The sequence below is a fragment of the Hyaena hyaena genome, unplaced genomic scaffold, assembly GCF_003009895.1.
Source record: "Hyaena hyaena isolate Hyena2069 unplaced genomic scaffold, ASM300989v1 scaffold_43, whole genome shotgun sequence".
NCBI lineage: Eukaryota > Metazoa > Chordata > Mammalia > Carnivora > Hyaenidae > Hyaena > Hyaena hyaena.
Window position 1 is genome coordinate 2,479,869 of NW_024080675.1, and position 26,109 is coordinate 2,505,977.

The 26,109-nt window shown below is 44.0% G+C and overlaps 1 protein-coding gene across 3 annotated transcripts in view; it reads right to left on the reverse strand.

The window, feature by feature from the left end:
• HHAT (hedgehog acyltransferase) overlaps window positions 1-24,769 on the reverse strand; it is a 315,476-nt gene extending 290,707 nt beyond the window's left edge. For 2 of the 3 annotated variants that reach the window (XM_039230138.1, XM_039230136.1), the window contains exons 1-2: window positions 24,657-24,769; window positions 9,641-9,774 (exon numbers count right to left, since the gene is read on the reverse strand). In XM_039230138.1, the coding sequence (XP_039086069.1) occupies window positions 9,641-9,731 (91 nt within the window). In that variant the 5' untranslated portion in view covers window positions 9,732-9,774; window positions 24,657-24,769. Of the gene's footprint in view, window positions 1-9,640; window positions 9,775-14,693; window positions 14,775-24,656 lie in introns of those variants that run through there. The other variant, XM_039230137.1, reaches the window with a different exon arrangement.
• Between the last annotated feature and the right edge of the window lie 1,340 nt (window positions 24,770-26,109).

Here is a 26,109-nt window from a genome sequence, read left to right on the forward strand (position 1 = left end):
CAGCTCCCACTGATTCTTTATTTCTCTAGGAAGCCGCTGGGTACAGCAGACTGTGGCAGCAAGTAAATGAGTGGAGACAGGGAACAGAGAAGATGGGCTTCTCAAGATCAGAGAATTTAGTGGTAAGCACCTCTCGAACACATATAAAATATCATATAGAAGGAGGACAAAGGGCTGGTTTTTCCATGACAGCTCTTAGGAGGAGGCCCCTCTCCTCCCCTCTTCCGATTTCCACTGACGGAATGAGAAGTTTGATTTGGAGATAGCCCAGGCAAAAAGCAAATCAAATATGTAAATAGGATGCAAAGCAATATACAAATGAACGGCCTTCAAATCTAATAGGGCTGCTCATCTGCTACTCACCTGGAAGAAGCCAGGCCACCAGGGGCGTGATTTGCATGGGAATCCTTACGGCTCCCGAGAGAGGAGCAGGAAGCAGCCCAGAAACACTCCAGCAAAGAGGAAGCCATAAGCTCATGCGTATTCTCTCGTGTTTGACAGAGCAGAGAGAACAGGGAGCACTGACTGGAGGAGTGAGGAGCTGTGGAGCCGAACACAGAAGGTTACCTTCAAATGCCCTCCAGCCCAGGCCCGGTCTCTCTGGAAGCCAACACTCCTCCCTCCTTTGAGGACCAGCGTCCACCGTGGAGGAGAAGGCCAAGCCTGAGAGGAAGGGAGGCCAGGAAGCTTGGATTCCAAGTATCCAACGTTTCCTAGGACCCTGGCCACAGGTGACGGGGGAAACAGGGTCAGCTCTAACGCGGAGCATTGCCAAACAGGTCTCTCGGAGGCGGAGCTGTGACACAACACTATTGATGCTGGCCATCAAGAAAGGCTGTCCAGGGTTCCTGCAGGGGCTATGCGTTTGGGTCCTTTCACTAAAGACCTGTTAATTGAAGGGGTCCCTGGTGGCCCCTTCCACAGTTACAAGGGCAAGGCCACCTGTTCACAGACAGGACGAGTGGTAGCCCCACTTCCCCTCCCTGAACTGGGCCCTCCAGAGTTGCCAGTCCTCTTGCAACCAAATTCCTCTAGTCACAGAAGCAGGGAGGATAAATTACCTCCTGATTAGAAAGCCCGCCCCTCAGGAGAGGTCAGTGTGTTGTATGAACCTGAAAAAGCATCTGTAAATGTGCTACTATATCCTCTCCTTAGGAACGGAGACTAGTGGTAAGTGAGAAGCACAGGCGAGTTTAGGAATAAACAAAAGGTAGAAGGTGACGATGCTCAACCACAGCTGTATCCCACCTTAAGGACGCCTACTATATAAACAAAGAAACTGGATGTGGCAACTCAAATAAAGCATTTTTTGCTTAAATATCAGGGCTTCCTGGGGCACCTGGGTGGCTCAGTCAGTTAAGCGCCTGACTTCAGCTCAGGTCATGATCTCAGTTTGTGCGTTCGAACCCCATGTCAGGCTCTATGCTGACAGCTCAGAGCCTGGAGCCTGCTTCGGATTCTGTGTATCCCTTTCTCTCTGCCCCTCCCCATTCATGTTCATTCTCTCTTTCTCTCTCTCAAAACTGAACATTAAAAAATTTTTCAAATAATAAATATCAGGGCTTCCTGGTGCTATAGAGCTTATTTGGAGAAACATTAACCTGGGCTCACTGAAGATTTTTAAAAACAAAAGTTAACCATCTGTGACATGGAAATACAAATTTGTGGAAAACACCACTTGGTTTATAAAAATGTCCCTAATATCCAACTTTTCAGGAAGAGAACACAGCACAGCAGCTAAGCCTGGGCTCTGAAAGCCTAAAGGATCCAGGGTAGCCTACTGTTCATTACAGAGTCATCATCACAGGAGAAAAATGCTAGAATTTATAAATAAACCCAAGAGATTGTATTTTGAGAAAGCAAACAAATATACAGAGTAGACAAAACCTTTGGTAAATTCCCTAAAACAAAAAAACAAAAAAGAGAGAGACCTGTAGGTTTCAAAACATTATATGACCTACAACTGGAGATTAATACATTTGAACATGTCAGTGAAATGGGAAAATACAGGGCCACCTTGCTGGCTCAGGAGGCATAGAACACAACTCTTGATCTCAGGGTTGGGAGTTTAAACCCCATGCTGGGTATAGAGATTACTTAAAAATCTTAAAAAAAAAAAAAAAAAAAAGTGGAGGGAGGGGGAAGAAAAGAAAAAATATAAATGACTCAAACTGACTTCAGAAAACCTAAATATAACCTGAAATAACCCAAAGGTACTGAAATTTTCAGCGGATGTTTCCAGAGACTCCATGCCTAGACAGACAACCTTACAAGTGAAGAGTATCAAACTTTGACGCTGACATTTCATATACTAAACAGTTCTGTAACATGACAAAATTAAAAGCTTCCCCATTCCTTTTATAAAGTTAACAGAATAGTGATACTGAAATCTGATTAAGCGAAAAATAAAACTATACGTCTCACTTAGAATCTCACTTAGAAATTTATTAAAAGGAAAAAAAACACTTGGAAATAAGGCATGTATTTGAAAATACCATGGTCAAAGTAGGTTTGATGTAGGAATCCATATAAACCATACTGGAAAGTGCATTACTTTAAAATATCATGTCAACAGCTTGAAAAGGGAAAACTATGCAATCGTCTGTATAGGTGCTTTAAAAAAATGAATTCAACATGTATTGCTAAAAATTTAGTGAAGGGGCTAGCCAGATTCATTAGCAGGATTTTTTTTTAGTTTTTTAATATTTTTATTTATTTCTAGGAGAGAGAGAGAGACAGCGTGAGCAGGGGAAGGTCAGAGAGAGAGGGAGATACAGACTCTGAAATAGGCTCCAGGCTCTGAGCTGGCAGTCCGCACAGAGCCCGACACGGGGCTCGAACCCACGAACTGGGAGATCATGATCTAAGCGAAAGTCAGACGCTTAACCGACTAAGCCACCCAGGCGCCCCTAGCAGGATTTAAAAAAAAAAAAAAAAAAAAAAAAATTTTCAGTAATGGTAAAGACTATACAGATTTCCATTAAAGTTAGAACTAAAAATAGCATTCTTTCTCAACTACTATATTGTTCTAAAAGTCGCAGCTAAGCAATAACAGAAGAAATAAAACTATTAGCATATCTGTGGATGACCTTATTGAAACAAAAATGAGGAAATAAAGTTAATGGAACATTAAGAATTCAACAAACTGTTGAAATATAACATACACAAATCAAAATAAATACCTTTAGATCAGAAATAATCAGCTACAAGTTATAGGAAATACAATAGGACAATTTCATCATAAAAGGAAAAAATAAAGAATCTGAACAGAAATTTTAGCAGGACCGATTTTGAAGACCAGGAAACTTTGAGGGGAAACAATAGTAGACCTTGAATGAATAAAGAAAAAAATACCGTATCCCTGGGTGAAAAAAAAATAAGAATATTTACAAATTAATTTCTAGGCTTACTGTAATTCTAATTAAAATCCTATTGAGTTTTTTTTTTAAGAACAGTTTCAAATATGTATATGTAAGAATAAACCAGTAATAGCTAAGCGTAGAAATGAGGAATGATGAGTAGTAACTTACCCTGTCAGATATTCAAATATTTTATAAAGCACTTTTAATTAGTGCAGTAAAGATGTGTGAACTGACTGAGAAATCAATGAAATAGAAAAGGCACACCCACCCCTCAAACAATCTGGAGTATATATAAGAATTTAGCAATGACTGGGGTGCCTAGGTGTCGGTTAAGCGCCTGATTCTTGATTTAGGCTCAGGTCATGATCTCACAGTTTGTGAGGATGAGCCCCACTCTGGGCTCTGTGCTAACAGCACAGAACCTGCTTAGGATTCTGTGTCTCTCTCTCTCTGCCCTTCCATGGCTCACCTGCACCCAGCTTATGTTCTCGCTCTCAAAAATAAACATTTAAAGCAAAAAAGAATTTAACAACGACCAAGATTGCATCATAAGTCAATATAAAGTTAACCATGTTTGGTTATCCATTTGGGGAAAAAAATTAAGTTTTCACTTTATATATCAATATACATGAGATGGTTTAAAGAAGAACTTGCTCAAGCTGCTGAAATACACGAAGAGAGATGTTCTCCAAAGGAAGTATTATTGGCACAAACTTCCTGGGGAAGGGGAAATCTACCTGAAACCTTAAAAATATTCATGTAGTTTGACTCTAGGACTCCTCTGGAAATCCTTCTGAGGAAAGCGATCAGAGGCAATACAATAATACAAAGAGATTCCTTAAAAAAATAAATGAGTTAAGCATTCAACTCATACAATTGGAACATAAAGGAACAGAGCAAACCCCCACCCCCCTAAAAAAAAAAACAATAAAGAAGGAAATAGCAGAAATCAATGAACTGGAGGCACCTGGGTGACTCAGTTACTTAAGCGTCTTACTTCGGCTCAGGTCATGATCTCACAGTTCGTGGGATCAAGCCCCACATCAGGTTCTGTGCTGACAACTCAGAGCCTGGAGCCTACTTAGGATTCTGGGTCTCCTCTCTCTGCCCCTCCCCCGCTTATGTGCGCGATCTCTCGTGATCGCATGCTCTCTCTCTAAAATATACCAACATTAAAAAAAAACTTTAAGGGGCGCCTGGGTGGCTCAGTCGGCTAAGCGTCCAACTTCGGCTCAGGTCATGATCACACAGTTCGTGGGTTCGAGCCCCGCATCAGGCTCTGTGTTGACAACTAGCTCAGAGCCTGGGGCCTCCTTCAGATTCTGTGTCTACCTCTCTCTCTACCCTCCCCTGCTCATGCTGCCCATCTCTCTCTCTCTCTCTCTCTCTCTCTGAAATAAATACATTTAAAAAAAAAAAAAACTTTAAAAAGAAATCCGTGAACTGGAAAAAAAAAAAAAAAAAAAGGATACATCTGAAAAACCTAACAAAGCCACAAGCTGACAAGATTCATAAGCTCTCTGGCACAATCCATCAAAGCAAAAAAATAGGAGGAAGGGAAGGAGGGAGGAAATTAGGGAGACAGTGAAGAAGCAGAAGTAAAAACAAAATACACAATAAGAGAAAAGCAAACCACAGAAACATTTTTAAATTATTATGAACCACAATACACTAATCAAATTGAAAACCTCCATTAATGTATAGATCCTCGGAAAGCTACAACATGTCAAAATAGGTTTAAGAAATTTGAATATAAACCAATAAATAAATTGAAACAGGAGTCTAAGACTTACACCCTCCCAGATGTTTTCCCAGGTGATCTCCTAGCATTCAGGTTTTCACAGATAACTGAACTGTTTTCATTTCAAGAACTGCATCAGACAGATAAGAAAATACATGGTCCTCTTTTCAGTGTAACCATTAACAAGGCTACCACATGGCATATCCCCTTCCTTCCTGTGAAGTGTACGCAGAGAGACATAAACGCATTTCTACATCTACTGAACCACGAGGGCATAAACTGAATGCAATAGGTCTGGATTAGCCACCACACAGCCAAGCGCCAGGGGAGAAGTCACCAAGCATAGCAGATCGCCACCCACCCCACCGCAAGTATTTCCATAGGACTTGGAGATGCTCTACGCCTGGTAGAGTTGGGAGGAAGACGGGGTGTTCTGTTCAGTCCCTGCTGTGAATTTACCAGAAGATTCCATTTGACTAAGGCCATTAAAATCAGTCTACTGTCCCTAATGGCCTGGCAACCCTGCTTCCACAGACAGTGCGTGAAGAAGGTGCCTGCCCCGTGCCCAGAGAAGGCAGCTGTGCAGATGCCCACTGGTGGCATCTCGCTTAACGGGTACGTTCTATGCACTGTATTTGCTCCAGATACAGATGTCCCAAAAAAGTTTACAGAAGAGACAGTCTCCCAGTGACCTACTTCCATCGTGTGGGTAAATAGCACTCTTCCCCCAAATTAGACAGTTAAGACATGGAGCCAAGAAGACTTAACACTGCACCATTAAACACACTTTGGCAAGACAGAGGGATCTGGCTTCCAGGAGCTGAACTGGCAAAAGTATTAGAGAAAGAAGACACTTCTTGGGAGTAACCGGAGAAATACTTTGGCGCTGACATTTAAAGGAAAAACAGAGAATCAAAGAAGCTTCAGGCTAGGGTGTGGGCACTAAGTCACACAGCATGACCACCTCAGGATCAGATGAGGTGCAGAAAAGCTTCGTGCTATCCACAGAAGGAATCCCTCCACCCTGACCCCAACAGCTCCCATCACATAAAGAGGAAACATTTTATTCCAGTGGGATACAATTTTAAGTTTTAATAGAAGAGCTTCCTCTTTTAAAACAAGGTCCTTTAGGAATTATCAAAAATAAGAGTGGCAGAATAGGATAAAATACTGGGTCCGGAGTTGGACACATCGGAGTTTAAACCCAGTTCCATTAGAACTTATTAGACGTGTTATTTCGGACAAGTTAGATTTTTTTAGCCTCTGCATCCTCATCTGGGTACAGAGGTGTAATACCCATTATGGTAAAGAGACTCCAAAGATGACCTCTATAAATCCCATGCACGTGTGCTGCTCCAGCCATATGGAGGGATAGCCTTTCCTCCCCCTGAATCTGGACTGGCGCTGTGGTTTGCGTTGACCAATAAATGAGGTAGAAATGAACCGTACAACCTCCCGGGCTGAGCCTCAAGAGATCTGTAGCTTCTGCTTTTGTGCACTTGCAATACTCCCTCTTGAACCCAGCCACACTGTTAGGAGAAATGTATGCCGTGTGCAGAGCCATGCAGACAGAAGCTCTGCACACTAGCTGACAGCCGCCCACTGACGCCTTGGCCAGCCATGTGAGTGAGCCACCAGATGCCTGCAGTCCCGGCTAACACACAGAGCAGCCTGCCCTGCTGAGTCCAGGAGAGGGGTCTTAAAAACAAAGTCTCACAGACCACAAAAATGAATTCGTGTAATCCATATCATCAATAAGACAAAAAAGAAAATCCACGTGATCATAGCAATGGATGCACAAAAAGCATTTGACAAAATCCAACACTCATTTAGGATTAAAAACTCTCAGCAAACTAGAAATTGAGGGGAACTTCCTCAATTGGATAAAGAAGATCTACAAAAAACCTACAGTGAACATCATACCTAATGGTCAGAAAGCTTTCTCGCCAAGATCAGAAAAGAGGCAAATGTGTCCCCTTTCACCACTCCTTTTCAGTATCATAATGGGAGTCTTAGCTAATGCAAGAAAATACAGGTGTACAAAATGGAAAGAAGAAATAAAACTTTGTATGCATAGGAGTATCTATGAAAAAAATCCAAAGAGTCTACCAAAAAAAAAAAAAAAAAAAAACACACCTCCTGGAACTAATAAGCAATTATAGCAAGGTTGCAGATACAAAATAAATACTCAAAAGTCAGTTGCTTTCCTACAGATTAGCAACATATAAGTGAAACTTAAAATAAAGAATACCATTTACATTAGCACACCAAAAAAGTGAAGTATCTAGCCATAAATCTAACAAAATACATGTTAGGAGAACTAGAAAACTCTGATGAAAGAAATAAAAAGATATTCCATGTTCATGGATATTGTGAAGATGTCACTTCTACTCAACTTCATCTGTAGAGTCAAACAATCCAAATCAAAATCCCAGGAAGTTCTCTTGTGGATAATGACAACATGATTCTAAGTTTATATGGAGAGGCAAAAGATCCAGAATAGCCAACACAATATTGAAGGAGAAGAACAAAGGCAGAGGACTAATATCACCCAAATTCAAGACTCACTTAAGAATACTTAGTCCATTTTAATTTTTTTAATGCACATTTATGAGAGACAGAGAACGCGCACAAGCCGGGGAGGAGCAGAGGAAGAGGGAGACACTGAATTCTAAGCAGGCACAGCACAGAGCCCAATGCAGGGCTCGAACCCACAAACCACAAGATCATGACCCAAGCTAAAGTCAGAAGCTCAACTGACTGAGCAACCAGGTGCCCCCCAAATTCAAGACGTCCATAAAGCCTTAGTACTCAAAACACTGTGGTGTTGATGAAAGAATAGACAAATAGATTAATGGAAAATAGAAAACCCAGAAAAAGACCCATGTAAATAGTCAACTGATCTTTGACAAGAAGCAAAGGTACTACAGTAGAGAAGATATTCTTTCGACAAGTGCTGGAACTGAATCTGGATCTAGATGCTGACTTTATACTCTTCACAAAAAAAATAACAGAAAATGGATCTTATAGATCTAAATACAAAATACAACACTACTGAATCCCTAGAAGATAACATAGGAGAAAATCTAGATAACCCTGGCTATGGGAATTACTTTTTAGATACCAAAAACACAATGCATGAAAGAAACAATTCGTAAACTAAACCAAAATTTAAAATATCTGCTCTGTAAAAGACACGTCAAAAGAATAAGATGACAAGCCACAGACTGGAAGAAAATATTTTCAAAAGACATTATCCTAAATATGCAAAGAACTATTAAAATTCGAAAAGAAAATAAACAACCCAATTAAGAAAATGGGCAAAAGACCTGAACACCTCACCAAAGATGACCACACATACATACATGAGTGTGTGTGCGTGAGCACCTATGTGTGTGTGTAGGGGAATACAAGTACTTGACCAGACTTGACAGAAGAACAGTCTTCATCTACTTTAGGTGATGAGGACATATGTAGAAAAGTAGAAAAACCAATCCTGGCGATGCATGTCCAGATCAGTCCCAGCAATACATACGGGGGTAGGTGTTCAGGGCAGAGCACTCTCAACTCTGTTTCCCAAAACCCACCTCTACCATTTTAAGTGACCTTTCAGCACACTCTCCTGCCTTCAAGATAAAGTCCAAACTGCCCAGATATATATTCATGGTCTCTCCCTGCTTTCTGATCTAGGGTCAACTCCTGCCACTGTCCCCTCACAATCTACACTCCTGTCCTCCCAAGGGGTTTGTAGGCTATGCTTCCTCACACCCCAAAGGCTTGTCCATTTGCCTGCAAACCCATCTCTGTCCACAGATCCTCTGACACCTTCTCTACCTTGCTGGCTCCTGTTCTGCCTTATGACAAAGCCCAATAATTACCATCATCTAGGAAATAGTCCCTGACTATACAAGGGACCATCTTGGTCCCTCCACATTTCTGTCTCCCATTCTTCCATAAGTAGGAGAAGTTTTAGTGGCGCATGGCCACCAAGCTGAAGACCATGTTTCCCACCCTCCCAGCTGTGGCCATAGAACCTGGTGCTGGCCAGCTAGGGGAGAGAAGTGACGAGGGTAACTTGCCAAGCTTCCCTAAAGGACACGAAGGTTCCCATCCCCAGTCCTATGGGCTGGAATGCAGATTTACTGGTGATTCTTCAACAAGCATACAAAAGCACTAAACACAGAAGAAGAAAAGGATGAAAGGAGTCTGGGCCTTCAACACCTCGAGCTGCCTCCACGTATTTGAGAACAATGGTGGTGGAAAAGAAATGGAGAAGGTTACTGCAGATCACCTCCACAGCCTTCAACAGCCACTGACTCTATTACAGAAGACCAGCCATAGGATCCCCTCAAAAGATCCAGGATTCGGGGGAAAAACTGCATCGATCCAGGTCATGGACTCAAAGTGTCCCAGACAAGGGAAAGCAAAGCAGGGTCCAAGTCATCCTGAGCTCATTGGACAATCTTCCTGAATCTTCTATCTCTAAGTACTTCCTTCCTCCTTCATTGATAGACGTTCAGAAAAGTTGGTGTCTTACCTCTGGACACTTTGTAAACTTCATAGAAAGAATATAAGTGGAAGCCTAGTGAAGCAACCAGGTAAAAAGACAGTTCCCATCGGGGCAGCATTGCTCCTTGTGATGAAGGATCTTGGCAGACACGATGCGAGTTTCTAAGAAGGGAAACAAATAAAACCATTAAGCCATGGGTATGACACTAGGGAACTTGCTCTCCCAAGGACCCATCACTAGTTAAGGTGATACAGATATAAACCCAGTCACACTTCCTTCTGCAAGTGACCATATGCATCCTGCATCCAACATGCACATGCCCTGCCTGCCCTGGGCTGGGCAGGTCCTCCCTGCAAGCTCCACAGCACTCCATCTGCCTCCCATCATAGTGCACACAGAGTGTCACGTGTTCAATGCCTGACACGCCTGCCTCCCCCTGTGGGGTGGGCCTTTGGAGTGCAGGGACAACGATTCACTGAGTCCCCAGTAACCAACATGGGGTGTGGAAGGTAGCAAGAAGGGACTTGTGCTCCATGAATAATAAATGGCTTCAAACCCTTAATAGAAAAAAGTACAGATCTCTACAACTCGTCTAAGCTAACAGCTTTGACCTCCTCATTCTCCCCTTCAGAGGTCATCTGAAGTTGTTTATATGAATGGATGAATGAAAACGGTCTTCCATCTTGTGTAAACTTCTTAAGGGAGGCGAATACTGTGACTCCCATCAGCTGTGGCAGACGCTGCTAGCTGCCCACCCCACAATGTTTAGTCTCCCTTCTTACACAGAACGGAACGGAATTTTTATCGGAACAGAGGGATGCTAAGCTCAACTATACAGTGTAGCCATGTGTGGGCATTTGAAGAGTCCTGGCTGCAAGGCAATGGTCATCCCCTTCCTTGCTGGGAAAAGTGGGAACAGCCATGTTGGGACAAGAGGGGAAAGCCACGTGGAAAAAGAAGATCAAGAAGCCTCAATTCCTAACTCCATGTAACACCCCACCCCCAAAACTGTCCTGGACCATTTATATCTGGACTATTACATGAAAGAAAAATGCACTTCCGGTTGTTTAAGCCTCTGCTATTCTTGATCTTTCTCTTAAGGGAGCCATGTCTATATTCTAAGTATTATTAGAGCAGATGATAGGAAGTCCTAAAAGTCTTCAAATTAAATGATCAGATCCCAAGTAACAAAGAGTTAGTTAAATGGCTCACGTTGCTTTACTTAAGCCACTCAAATAGGTCCCACTGTGGATGCCAAATTAAAATAAGAGCAAAATTTTAAGCCCCAAGCAATTACTTCTCACACAGGACAGTAATGGCAAAAATCAGAATTCACAAGACCCTGGTGAAGGGGGCGGGGGGGGGGGGGGGGGGGGGGGGGGGGAGAGAAAGAGAGAGGGGAGGGTGGGAGGGAGAGAATGAATTTACAGATGACAAATGTGAAACAGGATAAGGCCTCAGTCAGAAATAACGAAGCGAGGGCTCAAATCCTGGGCCCCCATCCCTCCCCTCAGCCACGGCTAGCCCCATTAATGCCAGTTCACAAAGTTACTTGCCCCTAGAGCCTGGCTCAAAATCAACCATGCTCAAACTCCTTTCTCCAGGCTGAGACGGACCAGAGGAAGATAACACACTTTGGCTTTTGAAGGTCAGACGTCAACAGTCCTCCAACCAGTGCTCCACCCCACCCCCACCCGCACCCCCGGTAGGGACCTACAAGTTGCTCAGGCAGGTTGGTCTCCTACAACTGAAGGGATCCAGAAACAAGCACTCGTGCTTTCAATCCCAGACAGTCTCAGTCCTCAACACCACCACCTCAGGCCACCCTGCTAGTTTCCAGAACCACTTCTAGCTTTGAACATCTCTACTCACACTTCGTTTTTAAATACCTGGTATCTCCTAGAAAACTTTAGAATTTCTTTCAGGAACTTCTAAAGGGGAATATGGTAGTCTCCACTTTAGTGGAAAGTTAACTTTAACCTCTGGGTTTTAGGAGTCTCCTTTCAAAGGATGTTGGTACTATACTGGATGGCCTCCTCACCTCATCAAGAATATGTGATTAGTTGGGGCACCTGGGTGGCTCAGTCGGTTGAGCGTCCGACTTCGGCTCAGGTCGTGATCTCGCGGTTCGTGGGTTCGAGCCCCACATTGGGCTCTGTGCTGACAGCTAGCTCAGAGCCTGGAGCCTGTTTCAGATTCTGTGCCTCCCTCTCTCTCTGATCCTCCCCTGCTCATGCTGTCTCTCTCTCTCAAAAATAAATAAAATATTAAAAAAAAAAAAAAGACTATGTGATTAGTTGGGGCCCCCAGGTGGCTCAGTCGGTTAAGTGTCTGACTTCAGCTCAAGTCATGATTTCACGATTTGTGGGTTCAAGCCCCGCATCGGGCTCTGTGCAGACAGCCCAGAGTCTGGAGCCTGCTTCAGAATCTGTGTCTCCCTCTACCTCTGCCCCTCCTCCACTTGTGCTCGCTCTGCCTTTCAAAAATAACTGCTAAAACACATTTTTAAATATGTAACTAGCAAGGGCTGAACCCCTAAAAATGCTACTGAAATGTGAACATAAATCTTAGAATTTAAATGAAAATTCTAGAAGCCCTGCTATTTTTTTTTTTTACAAATAGTTTATTGTCAAATTAGTTTCCACATAACACCCAGTGCTCATCCCCACGAGTGCCCTCCTCCATGCCCCTCCCCCCTCCCCCCCACATCCATCAGTCCTCAGTTTTTGTCAGCATTCAAGAGTCTCTCATGGTTTGCCTCTCTCCCTTTCCCCCACCATTTCCGCCCTTCTTCTCCCCCTTGTTGCTCCGTCAAGTTCCTCCTAATCCTCCTATACATGCAAACATGATATTTGTCCTTCTCTGCCTGACTTATTTCGCTCAGCATAACACCCTCAAGGTCCATCCATGTTGTACACATGGCCAGATTTCATTCTTTCTCATTGCCATGTAGTATTCCATCGCATAGATAAAGCACATCTTCTTGATCCATTCATCAGTTGGTGGACACTTAGGCTCTTTCCATGTTTTGGCTATTGTGGAGAGTGCTGCTATGAACATTGGGGTACATGTGCTCCTATGCCTCAGCATTTCTGTATCCCCTGGGTAAATTCCTAGCAGTGCTATTGCTGGGTCATAGGGGAGTTCTATTGTTAGTTTCCTGAGGAACCTCCACACTGTTTTCCAGAGGGAAGCCCTGCTATTTAGAAGTTTTCCAGGGACACTCTCTTCTAGGACAATTCCTCCGTATTAACAATTTAACTGTTGGGGAACTAGAAACACTTCCGGTTTTGGTGCTCCCAGCTGTACTGTGTATGTTTTTCAGACCCACACGAAGATACGCAGTCACGAGCAACAAAGCCGCAGGGCTGTATCTTCACATCTAAAATTTGAGGACTGGTCAAACAGCCTCCACCTGCCAGCATGCTGGGAAATTCTGCATCAAGCAGACCTGGGGGGAGTCCCGGCTCTGCCATTTACTGGCTGAGGAACTTACATGGGTCACAACCTCTTAAATATGCTTCCTCATGGGGCTGTTAAATGAATTAAATGTAAAATGCTTCTCCAAGGCCTGGCACAGAAGAAGTGCCCAATACATATTAGCTACGGTCTGTCCAACAGGACCAGTTAGTGAATTTAATTCCTCAGAAGCCTACCTCGCCAGAGCCTGGTTTTTCTTCCTGAGCAGATGAAATCTCATGGACCCTCCATGGGGCGTGGCTGTGCCCTCTGCTGCTGCTGAGTGGCATCCCCAGAGGTCTCTCGAAGGTCTCACACCTTGTCCACACCCCAGACCACTGGACAGCAAGCACACAGTCCTTACAGGCCACTCAGACAGCTTTCCACCCGCATCCCTTCCTCCTCAAAAGAATGACATGCATACTCCATCTGGTCTTGTTTCATTCCCTCACAATTCCAGGAATGCCACCTCAAAACACCCCCACACAGGCACTCAAGTGTCCGTAACAGACCTCTCCTCCCAACACCACTGTTTTTAGCTCTTGCCCACCTATCTCAAGAAAACTCCTGGGAAACCTGGGTAGCTCAGTCGGTTAAGTGTCTCTTGATTTCAGCTTAGGTAATGATCTCACATTTCGGGAGATGGAGCCCTGCATCAGCTCTGTTCGGACAGCGTGGAGCCTGCTGGGATTCTCTGTCTCCCTCTCTCTCTGCCCCTCCCCTGCTCACTCCCCCGCCCCCCAAATAAATAAAAGTTTAAAAACAAGAAGATTCTTCTCCCTGGTGTGTTCTGTATTCATTTCAGCTGTGCCCTCAGAAAGCAAATCAGAGTAGATATGATGTAAAGGATTTAATGACCCAATAGCATCAGAAAAGGCAAGTTGGACATTGGGGGATATAACCAGAACTTTTTAAAAATGCCCCCAAACCCATAAAGTTTCCCAAACACGGTAAGAAAATTCTCAAGTTTCTATTTCTCCTTCTCTAAACAAGCATGTTCTTTAGGGATGGGCTATCACCATGAAATCAAAGAGGTCCTTCCTCAAACGTGTAGGTAATACTTTTTTCTGTTGTTCACACACAGATCTAGTCCTGCAGCAGCGTTATCAGCTAAGTGAGCATCTGATAGACAGCCTGGAAACAAACCACCATTTGTAAATTACTTCTGCTGAAAAAGCCAATCTATAGCAGTATAGCCTGTGTTTAGTAAATGTCCACCTGATCAATCTACATAAATGAGGCTGTCCTATGCATACCTGAGAGTGGAGGAGGGACGCGGAGATGTGTGACAGGAAAGGGATGTGTCTCAGAACACTTCCACCGTCGTGTGACTATCAGTCAGGACTATGAAGAAGTAAAAATGTGACTAGTTGGAGGTGAAGGGAGAGTAGAAGCCACATGGCAGAGGGCCGTAAACATACAGGATTACACGTGTGGATTTGATTTGCTGAAGAAACCTCAGGCTTGTAAGCCAGTACACTGAAACTGAACTATCTGAACACTCAGGAGGAAGTCCTTTGACACTGTGGTAGCCCATCTAGAGGCACGGAGGGCAGCGATTCAGGAGGAAGTACAGAGAAAGCGCTAGAACCAAGCAACACAAAGAAAAATTAGGTCGTACCTGGCTTGAAGCTAGTCCAGGAGGCAGTAGGATTAAAGAGGAAAACTAAGAACAGAGACCAGCAACTCCAATGCTGGCAGACCAGAGTATCTCAGAGCGAAGTATCGTTGAAGAGAGGAAGCTATCTGAGGCAAACGAAGACAAAAGAGATATAAAGTACATTTAATATTAGGTGTTGGAAGGAAATCATAGCAAGTTTCTCTGGGATCAAAGGGAAAGAAGTCAGACTGGAGTAACAAGGAACTTTGCCTACATATTGGGGTGCAAGAGCCCCTGAGGCTGAGCATTTCAAAAAAGTATTTATCTGGAGATTATAGAACTCAAGAGGCCCACAGAATAAAATCTTACCTGTAAAAAGGCAAGAATTCCTCAGCTAACAGTTTTTTCTACACCAAAGTAACTTACATTTGCATTTACTTTGTAATTTAACACTCCACCTGCTTTCAAAGATACCATCTACTCGGAGCCTCACCAGGAGGGCTAACTGTTAGCTCTTTTTCAGGAATCAGAATCCTGCTCTGGAAAAGGCAGCTAGCTATCTGCCCAAGCACACAGAAAAGCCAGTGACGAGCAAAAATGAGAACCCAGCTTCCCAGCTCCACTCTTTTACAGGCACAAATCCTATTCCTTAATCTTGGCAGAGAAGCATAGCTCAGGACGCCAAACCCCAAAATGTGCATAAACAGATCTTGTGTAAGATGCTTTGCCCCAGCAATTTCCAGTACCACTTCAGATGTATCTTTATTTTTTATGGATGCAACAAATGGATTCGACGACCACTTCCATTTTAAACATTTTCTGCTCCTCATTCTTCATATCTAGCACTGAATGAGCTATAACCACATATCCACAGGCACCAGAGGACATTAAAACAGCACTCTTAGCATTGAGCTAACAGTCCTTAGATACCACGGTCACCATGATCACTTCTACCAACTACTGCTCAATGTCCTAAAACGGAGATCTTCCTCTAAGGACTTTTCTTCCGGTTTACTAACAGCTGTAACTATAATAAGTGCTATTTATAGGTTATCTATTCTAAGAAAGCACTTAAGTATTAATCTTCACAACTTTCTGATGTTGGTACTTCTGGTACCCTCATTTAACACAAGAAAACTAAACCAAAGTTCAGAAAGGTCAAGAAACTTGCCCCAGATCACGCAGCTAGTAAGCAGTGGAGTTTAGCTTCATACCAAGTCTACCTCCAGAGCCTTCCATCAGCCTCTTCCCTATTCTTAGAGTGATCCAGATTCATTTTTTCAAGGTCTATGATGAAATCAATCTGTCAGGAAAGCTAGAAGGTAATACAAGCTACACTCAAACAAAGGAAAATTTTAAAGTTATATGTAATTTAGATACTCCCTATAGGAAGAAAAGAATTTATACATCAACTAGATGTAATCAAAATACACCTGAACCATCTAACTCCTACATTCCTTAGAAGACTGACTGAAGACAACAAACTAAACCAATTTACTCAGATGTAAGAAGGGGAAGTCAGCAGTTACAGATAGGGGCTGAGCAAAATTGAAATCATTCTAAGTTTAGGAACAAATGAGTACTCTGAAAATCACAACGTAGTAAAAGTGAAAAGAGCACATGCACACTGAAATGACAATGGCTTTGAAGAAAATGAAATAGTAGAGCAATATTCTAGCACATTGGGCAGAACTATTGAGGCTTGCTCTTTTCTAGGGTCCAATTTGATGAAACAAACTTGTTTTGCAGAATATAAATTACATGGCTCTCACCAGAAAACCCAATCCAGACACACCGTGTCCTCTCAGATCAGTCTTCCCCAAACCCTGCATAAGAGCCTTCTTATTCTTTTAAATTGTGTAGTACTATAAAAACAAAAACAAACAAACAAAAACAAACACCAGACTGGGTTCTCCAAACCCAGAAAGGCTTCACTAACACAGGAGGATGATTAGGTGGGTTGGAGGAGGTCTGCTACACTGGACAGATCGTCTAATCATAGAATATTTTTAAATACATATACTGCTTCCAAATATGCACCAAAACTCATGTATCAGTTATGGATCACTGCACAATGAACAACACATAATGGCTTAAAATGACAAAGATCCACTTTCTTCATGATTCTAGGAGATGGTGATCCAGGCCCTTCTACTGATCTTACCTGCATCACTCACGTGACTAAGTCACCACATAGCTCAACAGGGACTAGAGAGGCCAAGATGACCTCACCTGTGTTTACTGGGCAAGTGTCTACCTGCTCCAGTAGGCCTGACCCTTCACACCATGGTGGCTTCGGGGGTTCAACAGAACAACAACAGAACAAAGGAAAAAGTGGCAAGGTCTCTTAAGGTCCAGGCTCCAGAATTAAGAGCCTTTTTTTGTTGGTCAAAAGACCAGTCCAGATTCAAGCAGGAAGGCAGAAGGGATTCCATCTCGTTATGAGAGCATAGCAAGGACAACTTCAAAGGGGACAGGGACACTGCCTGCCATGCCAGCACGTCAGAGTTACTAATACATCAATTCTGGAAAGTTAGTGGGAAAACTACAGTTCACAAGGGAGCTTTAGTGCAGGTCACAAAGGTTGATATTTGTATGGAAGATGAAAAAAATAATTCTATTCCCCAGATCAGAATTTCAAAATCAGTAGGGCCTCTACTGCCAGTTGGTCTCATCTCTGGTCAGTCTGGGAATTCCTTTTACAATAACCTATCTGACCATTTCCCAGAACATCACGAGGCAGGGAAATGGTTTTATATGAAGTTCTGATTATTATCCTGCTGTTTCCTCAAACTAAGTAAAAAACTATCCCTTCTATTTAAAAAAAAAAAAAAAAAAACCTTCTGCCACTTAGCCTGATTGTACCTTCTGGAACTAAAGGCATGGAGGCAGGGTCATGCAAGGATTTAGAGATGGCTCTGGAGTCAGAATCCCCAAGCCCAAATACCAGCTTTGCTACTTCCTAGCTGTATGCACTAGGCCAAGTTCATAACCTCTCTATGCCTCAATTTCCTGGTCTACAAACAGGGATAACAGCACCCCCTCAGAGGGCTGCTGTGAGGATTAAATGAATTTACAAAGTGATAAACCGTGCCTTGAGCATAGTAAGTTCTAAAATGATATTCTTTTTGTTTTTAATGTTATTGCTCTTATACTAAAAAGGCTTAGTTATTCTAATAATGCTCCTTTGAATCTTTAAAGACAATGCCACACACTCCACCCAAGCCCTCTTCCAAAACAAACATCCATGATTCCTTTAACCATTTCTTCAGTGGCTTGGTTCCTAGACACTTTACTATTCAGTCAGTGGTCTCTTTATAGTATGGGTACCTAGACCTGAACTTAAAACTCCAAACATGGCACAGAGTAGGGCAAGACCATTACTTCTATTCTTCCAGAAACTATACTTCAAGTAATGAAATCTTAGATGCATTTCTTCATTCAATACAGATCAGTGAGCTCCTCCAGAGATTCAGGGACCGCGCTATTTGTGAAGACAAAGTGTAAAATCCCATCTGCAAGACCCCCCCACTAGGGCTCTCCCAGAAATGCCCACGTGCTAATCCCTGGAACCTGTAAATACAGTCCTTACAGAGCAAAGGGGTTTCACAGCGGTCATTAAGGCCATCATCCCTGATTATCCACACAGACCCAAGGCAGTCACAAGGGTCCTTCTGGGAGCATCAGAGGAAGGGACTACAAGCAAAGCAACAATAGGAGAGTCTCCCCTTGAGCCTCCAGAAGGAATGCAGTCCTGCCCAGCGATCTTGGACTTCTGATCTTCAGAACTGCAAGATAATAAACTTGCACTGTTTTAAGCCACTAAATCTGTAGAAATTTGTTACAGAAATAGGAAACTTAACATTCCACACCTGCCACTTGGGAGAAAAGTATCTAACTAAAAGGATTTACCTAAAAATATCGGAATTTTTCTTAAGTAGGCTTCCTGCCCAGTGCCAAGCCCAGTGTGGGGCTTGAGATCAAGACCTGAACTGAGATCAAGTGTCTGACAGACGCCTGACCAACTGAGCCACCCAGGCACGCCAAAAATCAGATTACTTTTAATCTTCTATAAACTTAAATTGTAAGAAAATTAAACCTAAAACAAAATTTTGCATTCAGTTCTCACCTTGGCATTTTTTGGCTTCCACCACACGCTGATATCAGTCTTAACATCAAACAGAGCTCTAAGTCTTTTTATATGAACTATCATTAAGCCAGACCTCAGCTGTTAAAGACTGCCAAAAAGGAGTCACTTTTATAAGTCCCTCATTCACAAAAGCTACTGAGGTGATAGTATATGGTCTCCACTGAAAATGCTCACCTATTTTGAGCCTTTTTAATCACCAGGAATCATGCCAACTACATCTTACACTCCTCAGATTAGGGGCATCTGAATGAACCAAATTTTTTATAATATACTATTTTAAGTAAACTTTTTATTAAAATGTACTTAAATGTAAGACTTTCAAAAACCAGATTCACTCTAGTAACTGCCTTCAGATTAAAAATTAAATGCCTCAAAAGTCCGGTCTGTCCTTTCCTGTAGCCACTAAAGGGCACCACGAGCCTGACTCTTATCATCCAAGTTTACTCAGTTGTGCCTGGTTTTGAACTTCATATAAATAGAAACACATAGTATTTACTCTGTTGTGTCTCTTTTGTTCAGCTTTTTATATAATATTTTTAAAGTTCATTTATTTTTGAGAGAGCGAGCACGCACATGCAGAAGCTGGAGAAGAACGGGGGGGTGGGGGGGTGGGGAGGGGTCAGTGAGGGGGAGAGAGAATCCCAAGCAGGCTCCACACTGGCAGCATAGAGCCCCACGTGGGGCTTGACCTCATGAACCGCAAGACCATGACCTGAGCTAAAATCAAGAGTCGGTCACTTAACTGAGACCCCAGGTGCCCCTATTGTTGTTCAGCTCTATGGGAGGCTCATCCATGTTGCATATGAGTCAGTCGGTTCATTCTCATTACTAAAGAATATTCCACTGTATAAACTACTCGTGCATTTATCCAGTCTACTATTGATGAACATGTGGGGTTGTTTCCAACTTGGAGCCAATATGGAATAGTACTGTTCTGTCCACCCTTTTACACATCTTTCAGTGCACAGATAGATATATGCCCTTACGGCTGTGTTTATCTGAGGATGGAGGAGCTGGGTCATAGGAGATGTGTATATCCAGCTTTAGTAAATGATACACCAATTTCCAGAACAGTTGCTCTAATTTTTATGCCCATCAGCAGTGTATGAGAGTTCCAGTTTGCCCATTACCCAACAGGTATCTCCCACCTTTTGAAAGTTCAGGTTATGTCACTTCGCTTTTACGAAAGACCTACATTAGTACTTGTTTTTGTTAAACAAAAGAAACCGCAAGATTTTCACTTTTACCAAAAAAAAAAAAAGGCAAAAAAAAAAAAAGAAAGAAAAAGAAAACAGCAATCAGTGTTTGTTTTACAGCCAACGAACACCCCAAGCAGCAAGAGCAGCCTTCCCAAGCTCCTTCCCGGGGAACTACACTGAGCATCTCAGCATCACACCACAAGAGCTTTGAATTGTATCTGTGAGCATCTGTGTTTGCTCTTGATTTATTTTGTGCATTCTCTAGGAATATGTGTCCTAAGGTAGGAGGAAAGCCTAGAGGCACCTGGATGGCTCAGTTGGCTGAGCATCCAACTTCCACTCAGGTCATAATCTCACAGTCCATGAGTTTGAGCCCCATGTCGGTCTATGCTGACAGCTCAGAGCCTGGAAACTGCTTCCAATTCTGTGTCTCCCTCTCTCTCTCTCTCTCTGCCCCTCCCCTCCCCCAAAATAAACATTAAAAAAAAATTTAAGAAAATGCCTAAAAAGGGGTTATTTCGGGGGGTCTGGGAATGCTCAAGAATTTTTCCATATAAATTAATGGTTTCACAGGAACAGTCTGCTTTCAGATAGATACAGGGGGAAGCCTGTACTTAGCACTGATAGTCTGCCTTTTTTTTTTTTTTTTTTTTAAGAGAGCGAGCGAGCGAGCATGAGAGGGAGCGCGCGCTCAAGCAGGGGAGGGGTAGAAACAGAGAGGGAGACACAGAATCTGGAGCATGCTCCAGGCTGAGCTGACATCACCAAGCCCAATACAGGGCTGGAAGTCAGGAAGAGCAAGATCACAACCCGAGCCGACATCAGACACTTAACCAACTGAACCACCCAGGCGCCCCCGACAGTCTGCTTTTAACCACTCTGGTGAGTATATAGTGATAGCTCATTCTAATTTTAATTTGCAACTCCCTAGTTACTAATGAAGTTAACCCTCTTTTCATGTGTTTAAGAATCCAGAGATCCTCGTTCGGGAAATGACTTGCCCATTTTTTCTATTGGGTTGTCCATTTTTCCCCCCTCAGTGATTTGTAAAAGTGGTTTCTAAATTCTGAATAGAAGTTCTTTATTGGATAGATGTACTACAAATATTTTCACCCATTCCCTATCTTGCCTCCTCACTCTCCTTATGGATTCTTTAAATGAACAGACGTTCTTACCAATATTTTCCATTATAATTAGATGCTTTTTGTATACTATTCCATAAACCTTTGACTGTCCCTGAGTAAGATATTTTACTTTGGTTTCTTCTACAAGTTTTATTATTTCAGCTTTCACATTTAGGTGTAGCATACCACTTGATTAATGTTTGCATATGGGATGAGATGATTAAGATTCATTTTGTCCATATGATGACCCAATTAGGCCAGCATCAGTTACTGATGAGGCCATCATTTCTTCACTGCACGTATTGTCGCTTATGGCACAAACCACACACATGAACCTGATTATGAATTCTCAGTTCCATGGTCTGCCTAGCACTGTGCCAATACCATATTAACATAATACATAAGGATCTAGTTGTCCAAATTTGCTTTTTCTTACGTGGTCTAGAATTTTCAAATAAATTTTAGAATGGGCTTATCAACTTCTTTTTTTTTATTTATTTATTTCTAGGAGAGAGAGAGACAGACAGCGTGAGCAGGGGAGGGTCAGAGAGAGAGGGAGTCACAGACTGAAACAGGCTCCAGGCTCTGAGCTGGCAGTCAGCACAGAGCCAGACGCAGGGCACGAACCCACGAACCGCGAGATCATGACCCAAGCGAAAGTCAGACGCTTAACCGACTAAGCCACCCAGGTTCCCCCACAATAACATCTTAAAATCATTTAACTGTCTGTGGGATACATAGTAATAACACCTTTTTCTTCTATGGCACTTCTATTAGGGTTCATACCCACGGTCAAAAAAACAAAACACGAAAAAACACAAAAACAACTCTCTTGCACTATGTGACACACATACAGTCACAAGAATGTTCTCCAGCAGTATTATCCGTAGAAGAGGAAGACCAAATAGAGTATATAAACAAGCCAGAAATTCCCTCTCTATAGCTTTTATCACCAGAAATAACTGGAACCTGAGTAAAAAAAAAAAAAAGACACTAACTGAAAGTTAATAGGGATTTGTGATGCTCTAGGATGACCGGTGAGCACTCAGTAGAAAAACAAGCACTAAGTAGGTTTTATAACCTAGGATACCCACCCCCAAGGTAGCCACGGGGAGAATTCAGGGGGCCATGAACCTGTAAATTCTCTCATACATCTTTATTTTCATGAACCTCTAACTGAAATGCAGGACTTCATTTACTCTACAAGTGGACGACAATCCATACTCGTAAGAGCAGCTTGGGCAAATTCGTCTCCAGGAAAAGTCAGATACTCTTATAACACAGTGCAGCTGCTGCAAATACCTCAAAATATCATTTACTGGGGCACCTAGGGGTCTCAGTGGGTTGAACGTCCAGCTTCGGCTCAGGTTATGATCTGGCAGTTTGGGTTCAAGCCTAGCGTCGGGCTCTGTGCTGACATCTCTGAGCCTGGAGCCTGCTTTAGGTTTTGTGTCTCCCTCTCTCTCTGCTCTGTCCCCCAACTCTCTCACCTTGGCCAGGCCCTGATAAACATTAAAAAAAAAAATTTTTTAGGACTGCCTGGGTGGCTCAGCATCCTACTTCAGCTAGGGTCATGATCTCACAGTTCATGAGTTTGAGCCCCATGACGGGCTCTGTGCAGACAGCTCAGAGCCCGGAGCCTGCTTCAGATTCTGTGTCTCCCTCTCTCTCTGCCTCTCCCCTGCTCACACCCACACTCTCTTGCTTGATCTCTCGCTCTCTCAAAAATAAAGATTTAAAAAAATTTTAATATCATTTACATGGGCATCACTACTTCGAAATTATGAGTTATTTGATACAGCACTGAACTTTGTCACTTAATACATTAACACAAAATACTCTTACCACTCTCATGGGTTTGTTACACTGTGTTTCAAGAGAATTTGTAACTATTAATTTTTCATTACCTCTTAAAAATTGGCTTCCTCAGGGGTACCTGGGGGACTCAGGGGTTAAGCATCTGACTCTTGATTTCAGCTGAGGTCATGATCTCACGATTCATGAGCTTGAGCCCTGCATCAGGCTCTGCACTGACAGCACAGAGGCTGCCTGGGATTCTGTCTCCCTCTCTCTCAAAAATAAACTTTTTTTTAACTGGCTTCCCCAAACTCTAAAGAGATCCATGGCAAGCCCTACCCCCGCAAAAAGGGGGAAAAAAAAAACCTACAAGTAATCAAGGATTTCACCCTAAATTAGAAACTGTAGTGCAACAATAAAGGAGCACCTCAAGTGGGCCAGGCCCTGAGCTGCAAGCAGGAAACACACTGATAATCTGTATCACCTAGGCTAGCTAGTTCCTGATGTTACCAAAGTTCCCACAAACATCTAACTCCCACAATACTGACCACTCTCTCCAGAGACCTGGCCTTCACCTTAAGTTAGTCTATCTAACCTGCTTTCCAAGGAGGTAGCAAATAGTAGATACAGCACAGGCTTTGATCTAGAAAAGGGAGTGTAAAACTAAGCCCTGAAATTTACCAGTTTGGGCCACTGGCAACTCCTCGGAGTCTTTCTTCTGCTGTGAAAAGGGAGAACACCATCTACCCTCCCCAGTGGTTTTAAGGTTTAGAAATAATGGGTTTAAAGAGCCTGACAAGCACATCGTCCTGGTTAATATTAGTTGAATCGTTCAGGTCAGAACTGACTGTCCCTATCTTCTATTAATCACTAGGACTGCCACAGAGAAAAAAGTGAGAATTACAGGAAATATGGAGCATGAAGAACGGAAGGAAAAAAATTGTACTTATAAAAAAAAAAAAAACACCTCCTCAGTGAAGCCTTCCTTGTGTTCCCATCGCATTTAATCAAGAAAGTACTTGGTAGCACTTAAGTGCCTAGCTCTGCGAATGAATGAATGAGGACTACAACACAAAGACACAGAAACACGGAGTCTCCTTCCCATAAAACTCAAACCACCGAGGACGCCAACTTCTAGTTGGCTCCGATCCAAGAGCCAAGAACCAAGGAAGCAGCACATTTCTTAACACGAAAGACACCCCAGTACCTGGCCCGCCCACTTTGGTAGGAATTGCGGGGAGGAGGGTCTTTCCACGTAAAGATCGGTGCTCCCTGGACGCTAGGCTTCGAAGAGGGAAACTGAGTCTGGAGAGTAGAAAGCAAAATAAATCTCTAACTTTGGGGGGGGGGGGCGGTCACTGCAGCCGCAGTAGTGCAGGCGCACTTTTCATACCGCCGAGGGGACCAGCGGCAACCGGGGTCCAAGCCCGGGGGGAGGCCGCCGGGGGGAGGGGGCGTGCGCAGACCTGGCCGGGCCTGCGGGAGCCCCGCCGCCGCGCCCAAAGCCCGGCCGCGCCTGGGGCGCAGGGCCCGCCGCCTTTGTCTCCACTGAGGGACAGGGCACCTCCTCTGCCCCGCCCCCGGGCGCGGACGCTGGAACCGGAGTAGGAAACGGAAAGCGCCTGGAGCATTTTTGTGTCTCAAGGGAGTCCACCGAAGCACGAAAGTCAACACCTAACGTCCCCGGGACCCGCTGCGGTCCCCGGCTACCAACCTCCGGGCTGTCCCGGGCAGCGGCGGCGGCGTTCGCGCGCGCCACGATCCCCAACAACGCTCTCGGCACTTCCGAGGCCCGGCGGCGGCGGCAGCGGCGGCGGCAGCGGCGGCGGCGGCCGGCTTCCCGGGAAGCCGCCCTCTTCCCAGGGAGCGGCGGTTGGAGGACTGGCCCCGCGCGCGTACTCGGAGCGCGCGCCCCCGCCGCCGCGCCCGCGCGCCCCCGGCTCCGACACGCGCGGCGCTCCGGGAGCTGGGACGGTGGGCCTCTCAGGTCTCTGGGTGTGCGGGGCTCGGACCGGCTGGGACCCCAGGCCTCCCGGGCTCGCCCGCGCGAGGGGGCCGGCGTTCCTGCGCTGGGCGGCGCGCTGGCCTCTCCCCTACCCGTTTGCTAGTTGCAGGCTGGCACTTTCGGAGCGGAAGTCACCTGAAACTCCAGCCCAGTGGTCCCCACGGACGTTCAGTTAGGCGAGAGGAGGTGGCTTGGTGGAGGGGGAAGAGAGGGGCCTTTGCGGCCGGGCTGCCTGACCCGCTTGCCGGGTGAACTTCGCCCTTGGGAGCCTCCCAGCCCTCCTCCGTCTAGCAGAAAGAAGCTCTCCTGCTTTTCTAGAGAACCAGTGAAGACTGAAGAGAATGAACGTTATTACCTGCAAAGCAATTTACTAAGATAATAACCACTGCAAAAATGTATACCAGTGGTGTAGAATGGGTTCTAAAAAGCGGTAGTGACTTCTGAGCTCTGTTACCCGGAGGCTGCCAAGCCTGCCAAAGTTGCACAGACTTACCTGAGCAAGAGAATCACCTGGGCTCTTGTTAAAATCAGAGGCTTCTGGATCCCTCTTTAAAGGAATCAGACTCCCAGGGGAGGGGTGTCTCAGGTGTCTCTAGGATCAGGTAAATGTGGATACCTCTGCCATAGGCAGCAGGGAAACACAGAGGTTCTACATTTAATCTAGCAGTCATTCAAATAGTCCAGGAGATTATCTTTCTGATTGCAAAATTCTCTGAGAAACTAGAGCATAAACTCTCTGATAATAGGAACTATACACCCTTTCAGCTCCCACCATCCCTGTTCCCAACACCTAGTATGGGAATGGTGTTAGGTAAGCAGGTGTTAATAATCTAGCCTCAAGTAGAAGTGCCAGGTGTATCAAATAAAAATACAGGCTGCTCAATTAAAATTGAATTTCAGATGAACAACCAATACTTTTGTAGAATCAGTATGGCCCATGCAACATTTGGGATATACTCACACTAAAAAGAAAGTATTCATTGTTCATCTGAAATTCAATTTGATTGGGCAACCTGTATTTTATCTGGGAAACCTCACCCTCGCAGAGAGTGATAGAGTAACAACTCAGCTCAGGTAATGGCAGACTCAGGGACAGGAATGAGATTCCTACCTTATTTCTAAATGACATTAGCAGACAAAAATGTAGGTTTTCTGTCACTTA